This window comes from Sceloporus undulatus, chromosome 8 (genome assembly GCF_019175285.1).
Source record: "Sceloporus undulatus isolate JIND9_A2432 ecotype Alabama chromosome 8, SceUnd_v1.1, whole genome shotgun sequence".
Classification (NCBI taxonomy): domain Eukaryota; kingdom Metazoa; phylum Chordata; class Lepidosauria; order Squamata; family Phrynosomatidae; genus Sceloporus; species Sceloporus undulatus.
In genome coordinates, this window is record NC_056529.1 from 24,541,907 (window position 1) to 24,564,654 (window position 22,748).

Sequence of the window (22,748 nt, forward strand, 5' to 3'; positions counted from 1 at the left end):
AAGAAGAATTGGAAGTGATTGCTGGGGGCACAGGTCAGTTCCTTGGAGAGATCCTGCCAGGGCCAGAGATGTGCAGAAAGCAGGTCGCGACAGACCCAAGCGGCCACGCGGCTCTAATTGAAGGGGCACCTCGGTGCCAGGAGTTGCGACCTCTCCGTGCCGGGAAGGTCTGCCCAATGCATGGAAGGAGAATGCCAAGTAGGATTCAAAGGCAGCCATGGTCCCTGTGTGAGCCGTGCCAAAGAGGACGGATTCCTCTTTGTGGTCGCAACCGAGGCTAATTTGAGCCAAGGCTCCGGAGAGGAGCCATCGATCAGTGACAGAAGACCGACTTTGCAAGATGAAGTTCCCTGATTCAGTTCCGGCTGAATCTTAAGTCCTAGCATGCAAGATTTACAATCCACTCTGTGTAGTTGCTGTTTTGCTATCTATCTGGTGCTACAAAAACAGAGGTGTTTTAATTGACTCTAACTTATGGTGTTTTCCTGGTAAGATTTGTTTAGAGGGGTGGGTTGCCATTGCATTCCTCTGAAGCAAAAAGAAAGGGACTTGCCCAAGTCTGAAACAGGTTTCCGTGGCTGAGCAGGGATCCTAGTCCAACATGTGAAATGAAACAGCCAGGGCAGGTAAGCCTTGAATACGTAAGTGGATCCATGGTATCTGCTGGGGTTTGGTTCCAGGTTCCCCTATGGATACCAAAAATCCAGGGATGCTCAAGTCCTGTTAAAGGCAATGTTATGGTATAACGTGCAACATCAAGGTTTGCTTTTTGGATTTGTGGGGTGGGGATGGACTATTTTCAAGCCATGGATGCAGAATCTGTGGATACGGTGGGCTGACTGTATCCCAAAAATTATGTAAGATAGGCTAAAATATAGCATCATGGCTATTGTCAGGACACCAGCTATCCTTAATGTAATAAAATGAATGCCTGTTAATAAATATTATTATTCATGATGATGATGATGACTGAAGATGGTTTAGTACTTCTAAATTCCTGGTACAGACAAGCAACCTGCACTATCCTCATCCCAGCACTATGCCTGTTGTACAGCTTTGCAACCCTTATCCTTTGCAATGCAGACGTACTCAGCCAAGAAACCAGATCTAAGCCTGAAGACCCATTTCACAAACATTGAATGCCTTTTCTTTGCTTCCGCAGGCCCTGATGTCCTTGTTTGTCCTCTCCTCCAAAGACGGCTGGGTGAACATCATGTACGACGGATTGGACGCAGTAGGGGTTGACCAGCAGGTAGAAGCGAAAGATCCCAACTGTTTCATTGGGGAGGCATCTTAATGCCTGCTTTTACTCTCTGTGTTTGGCTCAACGGCTGCAAGCTAAACATGTGAGCCTGGCTCTAGGCCTGTGCATCCTTGCTTGCCTCTTTTAGATCACCTGAAAGACAGGTACTGTTTCATATTCACATTATCTATCTATCCCCTGGTTTAGGGGATACAAAGAGACTGCGAAAGCCCCCCAATCTCCAATTACTAGGCAATGGCTACTGTGATCGATGGGGGCAAACAAAAGGGGAACAGACCCTCGTTGATGGCAGCACCTGCTGCTCAGTAAGTGGGCATTGGGGGGAATTGGGATGGGAATCACTACATAGCACCATAACTATGTCATATGCTTAGTATCGTTTCAGCACTTTGGATGACTCCTCCTTAGGATAGGGTCGGCACTTTGGATAGTGTCTGGCATGCACTTAGAATAGGGTCAGCACTTACAATAGCTCCGGATATGTGGTTCAGATAGGTTCGGCACTTTGGATAGCTCTTGTCTTGTGCCTAGAATAGGGTCAGCACTTTGGATAGCAAGAAGACTTGGTTGTACCATCTCAAGCTTATCCTACGTTGTATCTTTTCTTTCTTTCTTTCTTTCTTTTCCTGCTCCCTTGCCACCGCCCGCGCCAGCCCAGCCAGAACCACAACCCTTGGATGCTCCTCTACTTTATCTCCTTCCTTCTCATCGTCAGCTTCTTCGTGCTCAACATGTTCGTCGGCGTCGTGGTGGAGAACTTCCACAAGTGCCGCCAGCACCAAGAAGCGGAGGAGGCCCGGCGCAGAGAGGAGAAGCGCCTGCGGCGACTGGAGAAAAAGCGTAGGAGTAAGGCGATATACATGTCTGGTCGGTAGACAGCGGTACAAATCACCGTCTTTCTGAGCCTTGCCTGCTTCCAAAGCAAGATTGATTCTTTTTCGAAATCCTTATGATTTTATTATGTTTTGGCTTGCTTCGGTTTGACCATCGGAGAGTAGAAGAAGGCCTCTTTTTCTTTTCATCCCATCTTGGAGCGATGCTTTAAGGCTCGGAGGTGACCACAACGGTTCCCCTGACCATCAACGCTTTCATTTATTTGCGCCTTTATTTACGACGCAGGAGTGAGCAAAACATGGGCTGTGAATCCCAATTAATTGCATTAATTTTTAATGCAGAATTAATTAATTACATTATTTTAATTCCTGGAAAACATATCCAGGCCATATGTGTTGGCCATATAACAAAAGATTGTTATTGTTCCATGGTTCAGTTAGCAGCATTAAGTATTGTTGTTCCCTGCCTCATTCCATGCAGAGAGGTGGGCAAGTAACTACTACTACTGCTACTACTACTACTGCTGCTATTATTATTGGAGCCCACAAATCATTATAGGTCTCTCCCGATGCGCATCCTTCTCTTTTTTACTTTAAGGTCCCCTGGGACTTAAAGCATCACTAACATTTTTGAAGGTACAGTGATGGGGATTATTATTATTATTACTATTATTATTGCATTTTTTGCAAAGGCAATTGGCGGGGCCATCATTTTCTTTAGGGTCTTGGAGCATGGGCCACCGCATGCCACGCCGACGCTGCATGAGGAGGAAGTACGGCCGAGTCGGGGAGAGAGAAGGGCAGACGCCCCAACTCTATGGTTTGAGGGGAAACAGCACCCCCTGCTGGGCGGAGTCCGTTAGAAGAGATGCATATTCAGCTACTCTAGAAACGAAACAAATGATGTTCAAAAATCCAGATAGGGAGATAGATCATTTCCATTTTTAAAAACCAAATTTTATTTACTCTTTTAGCATTGCACTAAACCAAAATATTGCAACAACAGTCAAAATGGAGAGAGCAAAAAGGCCGATAATGATAGGGAGTAGATGCATTTAAACCAAGAAGCAATGCTGGGGTGTTTATTTTAATTCAGGAAGGACTTGAAGGCACCACAACAACAGTAAGTAAGCTAAGGATGGAGAAAGGTGGGAAAGTGTGCTGATGTGGGTTGGGGACACTCTCTCAGCCTCGTGTTTTGGGAGAGAAAGAGCAAACATTGAGTCCGTACTTCCAAGGAGTTTCCAGAACCCTGGAACAGATGGACCGACTTCAACAGCAGGCGAACTGGGAATGCCAGGCGATGTCCCTGTTAGCCGCTGTTAGATGTGCTTTCTAAACATTTTCTCCTTTGCAAATCCATGAGAATCGGCTCTCTGTTTCCTCCCAAGGGAACCAACTTTGGAAGGCAGCTGGAAGATAAGTTCAGGAGGGCAAGAATGTCCCAAAGCGCGGTGTGAATTGAGGTCTCTTTTACTGAAAAAGGATAATGAAGAGATTATAAACTTGGTCCTAACTCGCATCCAAAGCTCAGCCACCCTTGGTGCATCCTCAGCCCAAGGTGGCATCCTCTTTCCCAGGTTCATAAAACCATAGAGTTGGAAGGGACCATCCAATCCAAGCCCTTGCCATGCAAGAATGCACAATCCTTGCCTTTCTGCAAACACAGTGAAAGATTTTCCCAAGCTGCCGGAGGCCAAATATGGCCCACCCCTGGGCGCTTTTTCCCAGGGAATGGTCAGTTCCAGTGACCATTTTTGGTCATGTTTGGCCAATTTCTTCCCAATGTAATTTTCTCCCTCCCTGTCCAAGATATCTGGATATTTATACCGAAAGGGTCTTTCTGTTTTGCTTTGCTTTGGGCGACTATGGGATCCAGCATGGCATAGTGGTTTGAGCATTGGACCACAACTCTGGAGACCGGGGTTCGATTCCCAGCTCAGCCAAGAAACCTTATGGGGGACCTTGGGCAAGTCACACTCTCTCAGCCTCAAAGGAAGGGAAAGGCAAGCCTCCTCTGAACAAATCTGGCCAAGAAAACCCTGGGATAGGGTCACCTTGTTGTTGTTGTTGCTGTGCCTTCGTTTCTGACTTACGGTGACCCTGAGGTGCATTTATCATGGCGTTTCCTTGGCAAGATATGTTCAGAGGAGGTTCGCCATTGCCATCCTCTGAGGCTGAGAGAGTGTGACTTCTTGCCCAAAGTCAGTGGGTTTTATGACTAAGTGGGGAATTGAACCCTGGTCTCCAGAGTCACCTTAGGGTCGCCATAAGCTGCATTGACTTGAAGGCAATAGTGAGTAAGCTAAGGATGGAGAACAAAGGAGGAGGAGAAAGAAAGCAGGGCATTATAAAGGCAGCTGAGAAAGTGGGATGGCAGAGGATTAATCGCAATTGACCCAATTCAGGATAGGTGGAAGGCATGAGATGTGACTGGCATCAAACTTTGAGGCTCTTGGGTCTTGCTGTTCTCAAGGTTTCCATTTTGCATCCAGACCCAGATGAGAAAGTCCTTCGAACAGCAGAAAGGGTGGGCAGATCTTGGTCTTTTGTGGGTGGCATTGTTGTTGTTTTTTGCACTTATAACTACCGGAACAAGATGTTGAATCCTGCCTCCAGAAACGGAGGCAGAGTGACCACCATCTCCATTGTAAGGAATTGGGGTGGAATTGGCTTTCAAGGGCAAGTACCTGGGCTTCTTTTGGCTTGGAAATTGTGGCCGACGGGAGAAGAAACGGCAGGCAGACTCAGAAAGATATGAAGCCTGTCTGCTGCACTTTGTCTTCCTTGTGGCAGAGTTGTGGTGTGTGTATGTGTGCGTTGTGTATGCAGGTGTGTATGTCCCTGTGGCCAATGCCATGTCTGTGAGTTGCCCAGGAGTTGGGCCAGTTATGTGACATTTTGCATTATATGGGGTAGCAAATAGAGACCATGGGACTTTGGCGGAATGAAAGGAAAGGGGTTGAAGGAGCTGGTCAAAAAGAGGGCAGTATTAACTGTGACCATCTCAGAAGTTGACTCTTTTGGGAACTGCAGAATATGGGAATGGAAAAGTCAACCTGGACTTGAACCTGTCTGGCATCCCAGAGCTCTGGGGGAATGGTAGTCCTGATGTGTCTCATGTGCTTTTGTTGAGCAACCTATGCATTGGCTTCAATGGGTTATGTCTTGGTTACACATCACCACAAGCAAGATCAAGCTCACTGTTCCCGAACCGTAGTTGCCACCCCTTGGCAATGTGCACAAACATAGAAGGGAGAAACTAAGAAAGTACTGAGATATGGGATGTTAACTAAATACTACAGACTCGTCCCTCCATATTCATTGGGGTTAGGGGCACAGGACCTCCGTGAATGTGGGGAAACCGCAAATAACAAACACTATATAGGTGTGGGTATTTGATGGTTTTCACTGTTAGCTCCATGGTGTCATGTTAAATATCCTCCAGTGTCACGTTTAAGTGGTGGTTTCATTTATTTGGGATATACAGTATGAGTATTTAGCTAACATACCGTATCTCAGTGCTTTTGTTAGTTTCTCCCTTCTATCTTTGCTATTGTTTGTGCAACCTTCCTGTTGTGGGTCGTTCCAATGTGCACAAACATGCAACCCTGTGCGTTCCCACTCTCCTCAGTGCATGAGTTGGCATCTCTTCTAAGGGACGTTGCATGCGTTGTGGAGCAGAGCATGGTTTGTGTATTGCATGTGACTTTCATGATGCTTCTATGTACATGTCTGCAAGATGTTACGGTCTTTTCACTTGCCCCCGATCCTTTCACACTGAAGGTATCTCAAAGAGTTCTTCTCATTCTGCCCTCTCAACCCAGGCTTCCCAGTCTCCATCTTCAGTAAGCCAGAGGTATCCACACACCTTGTGTCCATACCAGAGGCCTGGCGGAAGTCCACTGGTCAGGACTCAGAGCATTGCATCCTACCAGTGGCTTTCAGGCCTTGTCCTGACCTTCTTGAGAACGTCTTGGGAGTTCTTTAGTGAGATCAATAACAATACATCACTCATAAGTTCACCGCTACTAACACCAGCACCCTCAGCATGTGCCCCACATAGTTTTGAGCATGCCCTAGGGAAGTGAGTCCTCAACCTCAGGCCCTCCAGATTTGGCTAAACCTCAGCTCCCAAAATCCTTGACCTCTAGCCAGGTGGGCTCAGGCTTCTGGGAGTTGAAATCCAGAACGTCTGGAAGAGCAAAGCTTGAGATCCAGTCCTTTAGTGCACCATGTTCATTCAGGCCCACATTGTGTTGCTGTCAAGTTGACCGAGACTTGTGGCAACCCTCTGAATCCAGGCCACCACATCTGCAACTGTCTTGTGGACTCAGGGCCATGGCTTCCTTGATCAAGTCCATCCATCTGCAATGAGGTCTTCCTCTTTTCCTATTGATTTCTGCCTTACTAAGTCTTTTCTAGGGAGTCCTGTCTTCTCATGATGTGCCCAAAGTACAACAGCCTCAGTTTAGTCATCTTGGTATCTGGAGAGAATTTGGGTAAATGGATAGGGATAATAAATTAGATATATAAACAGATAGATAGTCAGATGACAGAAAGAAAGAGGGCAGGCAGACAGACTAGATAGGAAAGAAAGAAAGAAAGGGCAGACAGACTAGATAGAAAGATAGGGCAGGCAGATGAGAGAGACAGAGAAGATGGACAGACAGATAGAGAAATAACAGTGCAGATAGATAACAGATAGCTAGATGGACAGACTGATAAATAGATAGATAGTTCCAGGCTGTCGGATTAGTCATTTAAGCCAATTGAGAGTTTGAGTGGATTTCTAGGACTCTGGGCAATAATAATTCGGAAAGGCAGGCTCCTCCCAGAGAGAAAAGAGCAGCGTTGGCTTTTATTTCCCCCTCTCCTTTTGTTTTTGGATGTCAAGGCTGAGAGAGAAACATTGGGTGACCCTGGTCCAAAGGCATTTTTAAAATGTCCTTTTGAGCCGTCCAGAGCGGGTGACGGGGAGAAATGAATAGCTTTGGGGCCGACCGGCCCATCTGTTTCCCTTTTGATCCGATTCTTCTTTCTGCGGGTACATTCTGATCCGTTCGTCTTTGACACCGGCCAAGCAATTTGCAATGTAGCCTCAGCTGGAGGAAAGCAATTTGGTATTTTTGGGAAAGAAAAATTAAGAAGCTCAAGGCCAAGGAGCGGAGAATTAAGGGCTCCTGGAGGACCTCCGAGTCTCGTCTTTTACTCTCTTTAAAAGCTTTGCTGCTTCCATCATCTGCTGCTTGAGATCAAGAGCGGAGCAGAGCTTTAAAAATCATAGACTTTGAAGGGATCCCCCAAAGGCCATATGGTCCAGCCTCATGCCATGCAGGAATACCCAACCAAGGCACCCCTGAAAGATGTCCAAAGGCCTCCAACGATGGAGAGTCCACCAACCTTTAATGCAGCTCATGCCACTGAGAATCAAAACGTTCCTCCCAATGTTTAGGTGGAATACTCTTCCTTTTGTTTCTTTAAGAGAGCCAGCATGGTTTGAGCATTGGACTAGGACTCTGGAGACCAAGCCAAGGCAATGGTCCCTTGCTTCTAATGCAGAAGTCCTCCAGCTGTTTTGGACTTCAGCACCCAGAATCCTTTGCCAGCATGGCCAATGATGAGGGAATCTGGGAGATGAAGTCAAAAACATCAGGAGGATCAGAGGTTGAGACCCACTGTCTCTAATGGCATCTGAGAAAGGAATAAACCCATTTGCAGAGGAGGAGGAGTGTGAGGATATGGTTGGTTTAGCCACAACAGTTATATAAAGTCTCCCTGTGCCCCAGCAATATATATCTCACAATGCTAGATACTACAGCATCCAAAACCCATAAAACAGCAATAGTTTTATTGGATCAACCAAAAATGTACAAAATACATGATATAAGCTTTTGAAGCTCGACTGGCTTCTTCATCAGGAACAGGTAAAAATCACAGAGGGGAAAGGAAAATATAATGTGAGACTCAGAGGCCTATATTTTGCCCAGATGTTGTTGTTTGAAGTTAGGATGGTACAGAGGGATATCCATGTAGGCAGAGGCCGTTCCTCCCTTTTAAGAGAATTAAAAGTTCCAGCAATACAATGTCAAACTCCATTAGCAACACAAAAAGCAACCTCCATTGAAGTCCTGATAATCCAAACACATTTCCAAGGGCAATCTAGCTGACCTCTGTTGCAAGGATGGGGACCATTCAGATTTCCAAATGTACAGTAGTTGCACTGCAATTCCCAGGGTTCCTGGCCATTGGCTATCCTGGCTAGCAGCCTGCTGGGGCTTGTAGTCCAGCCACATCTGCAGAAGCAGAGGATTGTGATGGGAGATGGAGTCCCTCACACCCTCCGCTCTTCCTTCCTTTTGTGTAGGTCTTGGTGCCTTCTGTGTTTTCTCCGAACCCTCCATTGCACACCCCAAAGAGCAGATGGATCACCCCAATGCAAACCCAGGAAGAAATTGACCCCATCCCAGCATGCTTTGCTCCTTGAAATTTGGGGGAAGCCCCTAACAGTCGTGCGTTTTGCTTGCTCTTTCCGCAGAAGCCCAACGCCGCCCGTACTACGCCGACTACTCACCCGTCCGGAGGCACATCCACACGCTTTGCACCAGCCACTACCTGGACCTCTTCATCACCTTCATCATCGGGGTGAACGTCATCACCATGTCCATGGAGCACTTCAACCAGCCCAAGGTACGGGCCGCGTTCCTCGTTTCCCAGCCGTTTCTGTCCTTAAAGATGGGGAGGTCGGGGGGCTTGAAGGCGTGAACGAGCCCAACCTAACGCACCCCTTGGGTCCCTTGCAGTCGCTGGACGAAGCCTTAAAGTACTGCAACTACGTCTTCACCATCGTCTTCGTCATCGAAGCCGTGCTGAAGCTGGTCGCGTTCGGGTTTCGGAGGTTCTTCAAAGACAGGTTGGAGAACTTTCTTGCAGGCTTTGCAGGGAAGGCGACAACAAACTGGGGTGCTTTCTTTTGCAAACTGGTCTCTGGACTCCCTCGGTTGTGGTCACTAAAGGCCCGTTTTTCACGTTCCTCCCTTCTCAGGTGGAACCAGCTGGACCTGGCCATCGTCCTGCTGTCCATCATGGGCATCACCTTGGAGGAGATTGAGATGAACGCCGCCCTCCCCATCAACCCCACCATCATCCGCATCATGCGGGTGCTCCGGATTGCGAGAGGTGAGGGCAAGTTTTAAACACTGGTCATATGTCCCCAGGTCTCTCAAGAAAGACAACTCCTGGCCATGGAGGCTCCGTTCTCTGCTGACACTGCTTTCCTTTCCCTTTTAGTGCTGAAGCTGCTCAAAATGGCCACAGGGATGCGGGCTTTGCTGGACACCGTGGTCCAAGCCCTCCCTCAGGTAAGGCCAGGAGACCGAGAGGGATGCAAACAGAGGCGACACAAGAGTGCATTGTGGAATATAGCATTTGGTGTTAACCACTGTTTCCACTTATCCACCACAACCATGGGAGTGGATACCCCACAGATACTTGGGTCGACTGTATTAAACCAACAACCGAATTTAAAACCATTCAAAATATTACTTTGGAAGAAAGATTAAAAGCAGTACAGCACCGTTTGTAATGTGTAGCTAAGGGTTGGAGTGCGGATGCTCATCTTTTCTTTCATGTCTTCTAGGTAGGGAACCTTGGCTTGTTGTTCATGCTCCTCTTTTTCATCTACGCTGCTCTGGGAGTGGAGCTGTTTGGAAAGTTAGGTGAGTCAAAGAGCAAAAAAAGTCATTGGAGGAAATAAACCGGAAAGGCTTTTATAGTTTCACTCCACGGAAGGGGAAAAAAACCTTTGGAAATGGCTCGTTCTTGCATGCAAGAAGGAAATTAGAGGAGAGTTTCATCTCTACTCTGGAGGAGCTTCAGAGTTTTGCTTTTGCGGAAGAGTAGTTTGACTCTTCCTTTCTCTCTTTTGCAAAAAATAAACCCCAGATTGCAGTGAGGACAACCCCTGCGAAGGTCTCAGCCGCCATGCCACCTTCAACAACTTTGGCATGGCCTTCCTCACCCTTTTCAGAGTATCGACCGGAGACAACTGGAATGGCATCATGAAGGTGAGCTGATGTTTTCCTCCATACAGTTTGTGCGTTGCATGAGGACCTCCTGAATTGGATTCAAGAGTGATTCAAGAGCCCACAGAGAGAGTCTTCTCTGATGCTTTTCTTTGCCTTGGTTTCCACAGGACACGCTCCGGGAATGCCACCGGGACGACAAGCATTGCCTCAGCTACCTGCCCATCATCTCCCCGGTCTACTTCGTCACGTTCGTCCTCATCGCCCAGTTCGTCCTGGTCAACGTGGTGGTGGCCGTCCTGATGAAACACTTGGAAGAGAGCAACAAAGAGGCCAAGGAAGATGCCGAAATGGATGCTGAAATTGAGCTGGAGATGTCCAGAGGGATCAGCACCCCAGTCAGAGTCCCCGAAAGCAACCTGGCTACACCCAGGACAGGATTGCCGCTGCTGGTCAAGCACCATGCGCTGGTAAAACAACAAAACCCCAAATAATTACATTTTGTAACTCATTTCCTAAGGGTATAAAAGAAGGGAAGGAGGAAGCGTGGGCAGATGTAAGGAATAGCTGCAAACTTTCTCATTCTCAGCAAGAAAAAGTATCTCAACATAGTGAGATAATCTCTTGAGGAAATGATTCACTGCCATGAGATTTTTCACATCTCTGGTGAAAATGCCATCTGAGCAAATATATTAGAGTCCCAGCAAAAATATACAGCCTTTGCTTGTTGGACCATTGAGTCAACGCAGAGGTAAATACTATTGTTTGGAATCCATGGGGGGTCCTGGAATCAAACCCCATTTTAAATAGTGTAGAATGTCCCGAGAAAGGTGGCGAGCAGAGAAGGTGTTCCAGGTACATCAAAATGACCACAAGGTTGGACATGCCTTTACACTCATCTCTCCATATTTGCGGCTTTGATATTTGCAGCTTTGATCATTCACGGATTTTATTAATATGTTCTCTCTAGGAATATCTGGGTCCTCCAGTGCAACTCTATGGTCAACTTTAATTCAAAGTTGCACTGAAAGATCTAGAGATTCCTAGAGAGAATACTCTACTAGGCATTTGTAGCTCCTCTGGCGCAGTTCTATGGTCAGTGTCTGTCGGACTTTGACCACAGAGTTGCGCTGGACGATCTAAATATTCCTAGAGAGGTGTCCTCCCAGGTAAAAACATGGTGTTTTTGTTGTTTGCGGTTTTTCACGGGGGTCTTGTGCCCCTAACCCTCATGAATATGGAGGGACAGGTGTATTCCATACAAATACACAAACCCACACACTCACTCCTACTGATGCATTTTTGTCTCCCAAACCTTTTTGTCCCCGAAGGCATCTCTGAGCTGTGAGAGCGTCTCTCTAGCCATCCCCGACTTAGACCTGCTGGAGGGAGGGGCGCACCCAATGGCGGCGTTTGCCTCCTTCCGCGCTTCTTCTCACCGCCATCTCTTGACAGCTTCCCACAATGCCCCGGGAGGAGAGGCTGAGGTGACTGTATGGAAATTGGTGGCCATGGCTTCTGCTTTCATGCTTCAGTGCTGTGTGGCTAAGCAGTGGTGGTCATGGTGGTACTGGTATTGGCATTGTCCCAGGTGTCACCATCCTTGTCCTCGCCTTGCTGTGGTTTGTGTTGATGGACCCTCGTCTTTTCTTCCCCCTTCTTTCTCCTATGATAGTTTTTCATATCCCATAAATGGGGTGCAGAATTTGCTCCTGGGTCTGATGGGGAGGATGGCATTAATGTCAGTGTTCTGGTTCATCCTCATCCCCATGCTAAGTTTTAATCCGAACTTGATGGTGCACCATTTTGAGAGGGGCTGGGGCAGTGGTCCCCAAACTGTGCCCTTTAAGAGATTTTTGGACTTCAGCTCCCAGAAGCCTGAGCCATGTTGGCCAATGGTCTGGGATTCTGGGAGCTGAAGTCCAAAATCCCTTAAAGAGCGCAGTTTGGGGACCACCGTGCTCTTCCCACCTGCCTAAAATCTGGCTCTGATCCCTCATTTTAAAAGCTGGGATCCCCTTGTGAAATGCAAGTGTCTATATTGCATGTGTGGATTTGCAACTCAGTGTTATGACTCCGTAATTACTCTGTATTCAGCAAGACTACATAGTCTTACTGGAAGACTATGCAAACACCCATCTCCCCCACAAAGCCTACCTTAAGACCCAGCAGCCACATGAGGGAATGGCTAGATAATGATGTATTACATTGAGTAGCTCTATATGGCCTGTTGGCCACAGTTTCCACACCTTTGCATTAGAAAGGCATGGATTTTATTTATGGCATGCATATTCCTTTTCCTCATTTTGCAGCTGGGTGCATGGGTCACCCGGTGACATGGGGGGAGCAGCCGAAATTACATACCTTTTCAGACAGTGTGTAATTAAATTATAGAAATGGATACAGAGCAATTAGTCACGACCGTTGGCTTGGATGGCTTTTCTGGGGGGGAAAAGACAGATTTGCCGTCACGGAGGAGAGATCTGTCAAGGGCTATTAGCCTGGCGGATGCCAAAAGATGCCTTTGTATTTGGAAGGCTGTCTAGTTTTGATATTCACAACAGACCAGAACAAAGGGCAAGACATTCCCCAGCTGATGTCTTGAGTGGATTCAAATAGAATGGCCTGAGGTTGAAGTCGGTATGAGCCAAGGTTGCCAAAATCTGTAATAAAGCCGTGTTTGTGGACCCCCTAAAAGGTGGGAACTGAATGGGGAATAGATCCAGGGAAAAGGATCCGTGGAGATTGGCGATGGGAGAGGAGATGCACCATCAGTCCAAGTCGTGGATCTGTGTGTGTTAACATGTTGAGCCCAAGCATAAGTGTGCAATAATGTGCAACTTAGCCCACAAGTTGTGTCAGACTCGGCTTGGTTCCAATCAGGCCACATCATTGCTGTATAGATGCCAAGATGGTTGTTCAAACTTGCTTGCAGCCAAAGGAACAGTACTGAAGAGGATCAGAACTTCCTCAGTATCTTTCCCCCAACCCAACTGTATTTCTGTCACCAATCTGCAGGACATTGCCACCAGCCTCGGGGAACCCCAGAACCTGCTCACTGTCCGCAAGATTTCGGTGGCCAGGATGCACTCCTTGCCCAACGACAGCTACATGTTCCGCCCCGTGATGCCAGCCAAAGCCCCCTACCCACTTCATGAAGCAGAGCTGGAGGCCTATTCATTCAAGTCACCAAGAGGTAGTAATGTGTATTTGCAGGACTTTGTTCTTGTGGCGGTGGGAGTGAACAAGATATGTACCAGGGATTGCCAGCAATTCCTATGTCAAGGGATGCAGTGAATTCTCTCTAGGTTTTATGAGAGTCTTTCACGGTGTTGAATCCACTTGGGGTGTGCTGTTCACATGCCAATGAGTTCAACACTTTGGACAACTCCTTTAGATTACTGTATATACTCGACTATAAGTTGACTTCATATATAAGTCAAGGGCAAGTTTTGGGGCCAAAATGATGGATTTTGATCTGACCCATGGATAAGTGGAGGGTAAATCTTAGGGGCATGCAATGAAGGATGTAAAGGAAAACAGTGGCGAAGAACTTAACAAAATCCCAGCAGAGATAACTATTGGCGTTCATACTAAAGGCTGGATGGACCCATCCTGGAACCACATTAATTCAATGGGTCTAACTCTGGTTAGGATTAACAACTTGTTCCAGGATGTGTTTCTCATTGGGTGGGTCCCAGTCTCCGTACCAGTATTGGCTTGCTTTGAGTTTCTCGGAGAGCTCCGTCGCAGCTTGGCACTTCCGACGCTAATAACATCCCTTCCTCGCCATCCAGGGTCCATTACATCTGTCCGTTCGCAGCCAGTGGAGACCTGCTCCTCGTCGCTGAGGGTGCCACGGGAAGCCTTTCGTCCAACAACTCCACCTCCGCACCGCGAAGGCCAAGGAGCCCCCTGGAAACTTCGGCCTCCGCAGGCGCCACCTCTGTCTCCCAGCGTCAACAGGCTCCTGTGCAGACAGGTAAGGTTCCTTGGCACTGAACTCATCTCAGACAACTGGGGGAAGGGTTCCCCAGCACCCCATAAAAGGCCACTGAGCACTATTCCCTGGTCGCTCGCATCCAGTAACCTTTTAGATCAGAAATCCAGGCTTCAGTGGCAAAACACAAACAAACCTTTATTCAGTAACTAGAGAGGTTCCCCGGAGATCACAACCAACCAGGAAGCCTTAGCAAGGCATAATTCAAGCACAAACAATTTCAAGTCTTGGGCTGCCTTCTCATTTGCTACAAAAGCAAAACATTATTTTCTTTCCCTGTTCCCAAGAAACTTTCATCTTCCCCTCATTGCAGAGCTTCCCAATACACGAACCTTGAATGCACTCGAGGCAGCCTCAATTCCTTTCTTTCTGTGATCAACAGTTGTTCTGCAATTAACAACCACTGTATATCCCATCATACACCTGCATTACAATGTTATGGTGTCTGTAGTGCAGTGCCACTGGACTGAGTTTTCTCTAGTATAGTGCCACTGCGTTTGGGGGTCCGTAGTGGTTGCAGTGCATTGTAGGGTCCACAGTGCAGTGCAATGCCACTGCATTGTGGTGTCCGTAGCACAGTGCCATTGCATTGTGCTGTCCTTATTGATAAGGTCATTTTGCCAACGATCTCCAAAAACCCAAAACCTGCTTCTGCATGTGTTTCCACTCTTGGTCCAGAAATGCCTATTTCCCTCTTCTTATATCATCTTCTCTCTTTGCATTGCAGGAGGCAATCCAGAGGGATTCCTTGGAAAGTCAGGGAGCCGATTCAAAGGACAGCACACAAACCGAGGCCTGTGAAACCCTCCAGCCAAAGAAGCTGTTGCAGAGCACCTTGGGCTCCCCTCTGCCCCAACACCCAGCCCCTATGCCACCCCTGCCTGGGAGCCCTCCTCGTCCCCACACTTCCCTCCATAGGTCCGCCAGCGTCCGTACCCGCAAACATGCCTTTGGTCAGCACAGTCTCCCCAGAAGGCCTTCCAGTGGCGAAGGCAATCCCAACGGCTCCTTCTTCGAGTCCTCAGACCTGGCCGACGAAGAGGTCAGTCACATCAACAGCTCGGCGGGAGGATGGCAGGACGGGGTGGACAGCAGGGAGCGGTCCAAGTCCCCCTTCGCCTCCCCGGTTCCATCCCCCGTCATCCTCAAGAACGGCAGCACGACCAGCCTGACTGCAGGCGGATCCAAAGAGAAAGACTTGAAGAAGTTCTACAGTGTGGACACCCGAGGGTTCTTGGCCAAACCAACGTGGACCGATGACCACCGGCGGCACTCCATCGAGATCTGTCCATTCGTCACTGATGGGGATCATGGCTTTCCTGAGTCGTCGGAGGAGAAGAAAGCGTTCCATGTCCATCCCGAGTCTGAATACATCCATGGGGTCCGCCGCAAGAAGAAAATGAGCCCCCCGTGCATTTCTATAGAGCCTCCCATGGAGGAAGAGAAGAACACATCCACGCGTACCAAAGCCTCTGAGAACAGCCTGTTGCGCAGAAGGACCCCTTCGTGCGAATCCACAGCATACAGGGACTCCTCAGAGCTCTCAGAGAGCCAGCCGGGAGACCCGGGCTCCAAGGGGGAACGCCGGGGGGCACCACCGCCCACCTGTCGCGGAGAGCATTTAACCATCCCCAACTTTTCTTTTGAGCAGTCCGATACCCCCAACTCCACCGGCAGTCTCTCGGAGAGCGGGCCGGTTGGGAGTCTCCCGGCAGATTCCCTGCCTGAGGACAGCGCGGCGCTCGAATTGCAAAAGGTGGACCACTTGAAACCTCAGTGCGGACCGCCGCCCGTGCAAAACCAAGAGGTTCTCGGTGGGACTCGGAGCCCCCTCCGGAAGCATGGACCGGTCCCCGTAATCACAGCGACGACAACGACGACAGACGGAGAGGTGGACGAACCGGTATAGCTTCCGAGTTTTGGGGGGGGACACTTAAGTCAGGTGTGATGTTTAAGGGCTTTTTTGCCACCGCAAGTGGCTTCGAAGTGGGAGAAAAGATTGAAAAGTCACCACTCCGTGATGGACGCTTAAATCCCAAAATTGTCTCTCTTTTTCTCTCTTCTCTTTCTCTTTCTCTCTCTTTTAAGCGCTGTGAAGGTTTCTGTTGTTGTTGTTTTAAAATAAAATCAAAGAGAAAAGCCGGTTTTCCAAAAGCAGCAACAAGGTTCAGGGTAAGGAAAGGCGATTCGGCGTCCCCTTTCTGAGCAACACACGGAGTACACTTTTCCGATCCTTCTTTTCCTTCTCCCTTCTCCCTTCCCCGCTTCCCTGCGGCGTGGCCTCAATCACATTGATTTGGGTTTCGGGCCTTTTATTTTATCTTTTTTAAAGAAAATATATATATATATATATATATATATAGAATTTACAGGAAAAAAGAAACTTTTTTGACTTTTCAAAAACGGCACCTTTTGTTATTATTAGGATGACGGTTCTTGCACGGGAAGTGGTTCACGGAGGAGCAGAAGTGCCCAGGAGACGCAAGTTGTACATTGTCTGTATATCAGCACTTATTATAAATAGAAAATAATGTATTTGGATTTTTTAAAAGGTTTTAAAAAGAAAAGCAGACAGACACACAGGCACCCAAGACTGGCGCACGTCACATAACCTTCACGCAAGCACTCTTCTCGTCGTCATGCGCATGTTTTTTGTGGAGAACAGTGGACCTGCTCCAGCTACAGTTAGTGGCATGATCCCTTTGAAGCCCGTTGCAAACCACCTGAGTCCTATGATGAACAGACAATCCAGTCCTACTCATTGCTACCGGACACTGTGCCACCATGGCCCTAATCTGGCTAAAGTTGCACAGTTATCTCCTACTGAAACACTGCAACCTATAATAAATGTTTATGATGGTCACAGACCAGCATAAACAGAGTAACTTGCCCCATTGATGTGAGTGGGACCAAGCCCCTCTGAACAAACCTGGCCATGAAAACCCCATGATAGGTTTGCTTTATGGTCACCACAAGTAAGAAATTACTTGAAGTCACAAAGCAAAAAACAACAACATTATAGTGGTGTGTTAGTGGTTGGGTTCAGCAGGTCTTGCTCTAAGGCAGTGTTCTCAACCTTTGGTCCTCTAGATTTTTTGAGACTTCAACTCCCAGAATTCCTGAACAATGAGCATAGTGACTGGGACTTCTGGGAATTGAAGTCCAAAACATCTGGAGGCCCAAAGGTTGCGAAGCACTGACCTAGACTGTTAGAAACAGATGTAAAGCTCTTGAAGCCTTACTCAAGTAGTTGCACTTTCTCAGAGGTTGTGCAGGAGTGGTCTCCTATTACACCAAGCTAAGCCATCCTGCAAGTCTTGGAAGAATGGAGTTAGTTCAAGCTTTGGTACTCACCGACTGCCAGTTGTGTGAGCGAATGCACAAGGGTGAGATCCAGCACTGCATCCCAGCTTTGTTGTTGTTGTCGTTGTGTGCCTCCAAGTCATTCCAGAGTTACGGCGACCCTAAAGCGAAGAAAAGACAATAATGCTAGGAGGGATACAGAAACAGAGGAATACCACATGTGGTTCCCAAACTTTGGTCCTCCAGATGTTTTGGACTTCAGCCCCCAGAATTCCTGACTAATGCCGAAGCTGGCTGGGGCTTCTGGGAGCTGAAGTCCAAAACACCTGGAAGACCAAAGTTTGGGAAGCACCAGCCTAGATGGATAGACTCTATTAGGAAAGCCAGAGGTATGACTTTACAGGACCTAAGCAGACTAGTGTGTGTTGTATTTTATATGTGTTTCTACCTGATGTTGTAAGCTGCCTTGATCCTGAGGAAGCTGCGGCACAGAAATAACATTAATTACTGTTATTATTATTATTAGTGGAAGACCGGGAGACTTGGAGATCTCTCATCCACAGGGTTGGGATTGACTTGAAGGTGGCTAACAACAAAGGCTTGGGGTTTTCTTGGCAAGATTTGTTCAGAGGGGAGTTTCCTTTGCCTTCCCCTGAGGAGGCTGAGAGAGTGTGACTGGCCAAGGTCTCCCGGTGGGTTCAATGGCCAAACTGGGAATCAAACCTTGGTCTCCAGAGTCCCCTTAGTCCAACACTCAGACCATTACCCCATGATGGCTCTCAATCATGTCCCTTAGTGTATAATTTTGGCCAGAAACACTACTCACTGTAGCTGGACTGGGGACCTGTTTATCCCTTGACACTCACCTAGAACAGGTATTGGTTTCCTTGCCCTGTTAGCATCCGATTCCCAGCTTCTTAGATCCTAAATGGAAACTGAAACAACGATGCTCATAGTCCTCTTTCCTTTCACCCGCAAATACATACCTCCTTTTCCTCTGCCTTCTTCATCCTTCAGGCTTTGTCCCACGGCGTTTTTCCATCCTGCGCTTGAGTCGTTTTTTCCTTCCATCGCCTCACTCTGCGGGGAAATCGGTGAAAACCAAAACCACTACTGAATTGTAGCCAGTGCAATAACAAAGGACGCGACTCATTCTCCTTTTGGGTACCGGACCTGTCCTTTTGGGGGGTGTTTTTATGTATAAATCCAGTGAGGCTGGTTGGACAAGTTGGTTGTTTCCTTCTTTCTTTCTTTCTTTGACAAAAAGAATACAACCCTCCCTTCTCTGTTTTCTTATGGAATTCAGGTTAAATGTTGCAATAATCTGAGCTTTTCAAAGTGCACAACGAGGGATGAAGGCGAGGAAGGTTTCCAAAGTTGGCAGGAAAAACAAAACGAAAAAACCCACAAATAAAGAGTAAATTATTTAAAGACTGTTTGTTTCGTTCACTACTGTGTCGTTCGTGCAGACTGTGCAAAGATCACATCGTTGTGTCTGGAGACCACACAAGCCACAAAGAAGCATCTCCGCTGCAGAATTTATTTGCACCGCCGTTGGATAACACTTGCGCCATCATGGAATCCTGGGATTTGTAGTTTAATGAAGGACTTGAGGTGGTCTAGGTCTCAATCCCACATCCTCTTAGTGTAGTGTAAATATCTGCATATAGAGATATGCTAGGTGAATGAAAAGCAACACCGCACAACGCATGTCAATGAATAAGTTCCATTGCACAATGCACAGTGCACAACCATAATGCAAAATATAGGATGCTCAACTGCAATGTACAATGAGCAATCACAATACAAAATATAAGATGCATAAAAATGCCCAATATGCAGACACAGTGCAAAGTATAAGATGCACAACCAGAGTACAATGATCACCTACAGTGCAAAATACAGGGTTCACAATATGCAAACACAGCATAAAGTGTTAGATGCACAACCCCAATGCACTACTACAATGTAAAGTATAGAATGCACAACCACAAAGTAAACTATAGGAGACACAAGCACAACACATAAGTGCACAATGTGCAACTTGCCAAGACAAGGCGTAGAGGAACATTTTGTCCATGCTATACCACTTTCACCACTATCCACACAATACCTCTGTTGAGCAATGGTGGACTTTGTGTTGTGTGATGTACACATATGTCTTTCCCTAACATCCTCAGAGGCTGAGAGAGTGTGACTTGCCCAAGATCACCAAATGGGTTTCGTGGCCGAGCCGAGGATTCGAACCCTGGTCTCCAGAGTCCCAGTCCAATGCTCAAACCATTACAACACGAAGGCTTTAAGGGAAAAAGGCTGTGTGTCATTAAGATGCATCCCTCGCATCCGGCGCTTTCACGGGGGCAGCTTTTTATGGCTCCAGTCAATTTAATTATTTATCCTGAAAAGCTTGTGCAAATATTGAGGCACGCTTAATTAGTATTCGTGCTTCCGCTCTGATCTTGTAACGACGAGAGAGATTAAAGGCTGCTCCTAATTGAATTAGGGCCGGGTCCATGTCGCCGTTTCAGGGGCGGGAGGCAGAGGGGCTTCTTTCCCCCTTGACTCACAAAGAGGGAGAAAGGAGGGGATTTCAAGCCCCAAAAGCTCATCTGTAACCTCTGAGCACCTTCACTGTTTGCAGAACGGCTCCAAACTGCCAATTGCCAGGAGAAGTTTTAACACTCTCCAACGTTTCACAAAAGAAAGCTGGGAGGTGTGTAGAAGTCAAGGTGGCCAAAGAAAAGGCAAGTTAGTTTGCTTTTGCCTTACCGGGAAGGGCAAGATTCCTCCTCACCCTCCTCCTCTTCTTCTTCTTTCCTTCCAACTGAGTTAATTAAACGCAAACTACGTTTGCACTTTCAGCTCAGTTTGCAGGAATTGAAGTAAGCAGAGGATGAAGAGGGAGAAAGTGGGAGGACGAGGGAGAAGTCTGGACATTTTAAAAGCAGTGCCCAACTTTCTCTTTCGCTGCCACAGCGCTGCAATGGCAAGATTGAGAATGAGAGACTGAGCGACAGTGAGATCCGGAGGAGGTCCAAAGGACCATGCGCCAGCAGCACCAAGACAGTGAGGTCCAGAGGGCTGTACTGTCATGGTGCCGTGACAGCGAGGTCCGGAGAGCCGCACTGTGGCAGTGCTGCAGTGGCAAGTTCCAGAGGGACAGACTGACTGGAAGTAATGTCCAGAGGGCCACGCTGACATATTGCCGCGACAGAGAGGCCCAGAGGAGGTCTGCAGAGCCATGCGACTGTGGCACCATGAAAGCAAGGTCCAAAAGAACTGACTGACTGACAGAGAGGTCCAGAGGGCCGCACTGACATGGCGCCACGACAGTGAAGTCCAGAGGGACACACTGACACAGCGCCACAAGAGCGAGGTCTAGAGGATGTCTGCAGGGTCGCACTACTGCAGTGCCGCAACAGCAAGGTCTGGAGGGACAGACTGGCTGACAGTGAGGTCCAGAGGGCCGCAATGCTAAGGCGCCACGACACCAAGGTCTGGAGGAGAATCCACCATGTGGCCTCTGTAATTCCCCTCCGTACGCACTGGCTGCACCCCTCTCCAACGTGACAAAGGATGGAGAGCCATTCCTCAATGGGCAACTGGACACAACATCATTCCAGGTGAGTCCTGACCAAAGCAGGACAGAGCAGCACTATGACTTCCCTCGACCCTCAACCCTACGCTCCTATTTATGCAGCCTAGGATTGCATTGGTTTCTAGATTGTATTCCTTTTTCTAGACTGACTCAATTCTGGGATTGATATTCCCCATTTACTTTGGGATTCCCCAAAGTAAAATAGCTTCCCAGAGCCAATGTGGTGTAACGGTTTGAGCACTGGAACAGGACTTTGGAGACCTGGGTTTGATTCCCAACTCGGCCATGAAACCCATTGAGTGACTTTGGATGGACAAAGTCACACTCTCTCAGCCTCAGAGGAAGGCGATGGCAACCCTCTGAACAAATCTGGCCAAGAAAACTCTTTGATAGTTTTGCCTTGTGGTCTCCATAAATTGAGAAGGACTTGAAGGCACACAACAACAACAACAACAGGGAAAGGGACTTCAATTGATGAATTGAACATCCCTGAAAAGTATGACTATCTACCTGTCAAGCTTCATGCTTCGGATCCAAGGAGAAGTCATTCATTAAGAAGAAGGACGGGCGGCGCATACCGTCTTTGGATGCATTTGTTCCAAACTGGGGCAAGAGTTCACCCTCCAACAAAACCGCTTCCTCTCCTCCTTTCCTTCCTTCTCCTTTTTTAATGCCTGGAGAATGAGGCTTGATGCCTCTCGCTTTCCCTCTCGGCAAGGCTTTGCTTGACTCCTGTGATTCAAGGCAGCGCCAGGCCCTGAAAAGGCAAAAATAGGACAGGTTTTAATGAGCAGCAGCAGCAGAAGAAGAAGAAAGGCATGGTTTCAACCTTGGGCCAAAAAGAGATTTCGGAGTCCGCTTTAGGGTTTTTCGGAGGAAAGGCAGCTGGTTCTGCATTGGACCTTTTCTTTTGAGGTTTTCCATCAAGGTGAAAAGAGAGAAAAGGCAAATCCATTCAAGGTGTTCCTTGCTGTAAAAATAGGTTAATCTGATGCTACCGAAGGGAGCAAACCCAGCAATAGCACCTAATGCAAAAAGATAGCATTAAGTGACTGGATGTCTTAACCGCAAAGGAGGGCAAAGCACCGCAAAATGAGGACGTTTAAGGAAAACGTAGGACGCCCCTGGCCCTCCGTATCCGCGGATCCTTCCTCCATGGATCCAGGCACCAAGGGCTTGAAAACATTCCCCAAAAAAGTATCATTTATTATTATTATTATTATTATTATTATTATTATTATTATTGACCTTTACATTCCAATAGCAAACCTTGACTTGGGCATTTTTATATAAGGGACACCATTTTATGACCCCATTTTATGTCATGGGATGTGAGCATCCATAGAGTTTGGTGCCCATGATGGTTGGTCCTGGGACCAAAGCCCAGCAGAGGCCAAGGGCCCCCTGAAATAACAACAATAACAATAACTACATAGATTTGGTATCCAATGGGGGTTCCTGGAACCAAACCCCAGCAGATACTAATGGCCCACTGCAATAAGAATAATAATAGTAATAGTAATAATGCCCCATTGTATTTAATGGGACTTGAGTATCCATGGGGGTTCCTGACACCAAACCTCAGCAAATACCAAGAGCCCACTGTAATAATACTGTAATATCAATATCAATAACCCAATTGTATGAGCTTGGCTCACTTAAATCCCGGCGCTAGGACCGCGCGGCCTCCCTCTCCCCGCTCCTTCCCTGCCCACCTCCAAGCCCC

At 47.6% G+C, this 22,748-nt stretch overlaps 1 protein-coding gene across 3 annotated transcripts in view; it reads left to right on the plus strand.

Moving 5' to 3' along the window:
* The window catches only part of CACNA1H (calcium voltage-gated channel subunit alpha1 H), a 137,585-nt gene extending 120,248 nt beyond the window's left edge, over positions 1-17,337 (plus strand). Inside the window, exons 24-36 of one of the 3 annotated variants that reach the window (XM_042438556.1) lie at positions 1,163-1,252; positions 1,918-2,131; positions 8,636-8,787; positions 8,901-9,010; positions 9,143-9,276; positions 9,388-9,458; positions 9,737-9,815; positions 10,042-10,163; positions 10,292-10,591; positions 11,453-11,608; positions 13,140-13,317; positions 13,919-14,103; positions 14,849-17,337. In XM_042438556.1, coding sequence (XP_042294490.1) covers positions 1,163-1,252; positions 1,918-2,131; positions 8,636-8,787; positions 8,901-9,010; positions 9,143-9,276; positions 9,388-9,458; positions 9,737-9,815; positions 10,042-10,163; positions 10,292-10,591; positions 11,453-11,608; positions 13,140-13,317; positions 13,919-14,103; positions 14,849-16,030 — 2,973 coding nt within the window. In that variant the 3' untranslated portion in view covers positions 16,031-17,337. The remainder of the gene's footprint in view (positions 1-1,162; positions 1,253-1,917; positions 2,132-8,635; positions 8,788-8,900; positions 9,011-9,142; positions 9,277-9,387; positions 9,459-9,736; positions 9,816-10,041; positions 10,164-10,291; positions 10,592-11,452; positions 11,609-13,139; positions 13,318-13,918; positions 14,104-14,848) is intronic. The other 2 variants (XM_042438557.1, XM_042438558.1) reach the window with 2 other exon arrangements.
* The last annotated feature ends 5,411 nt before the right edge of the window (positions 17,338-22,748 follow it).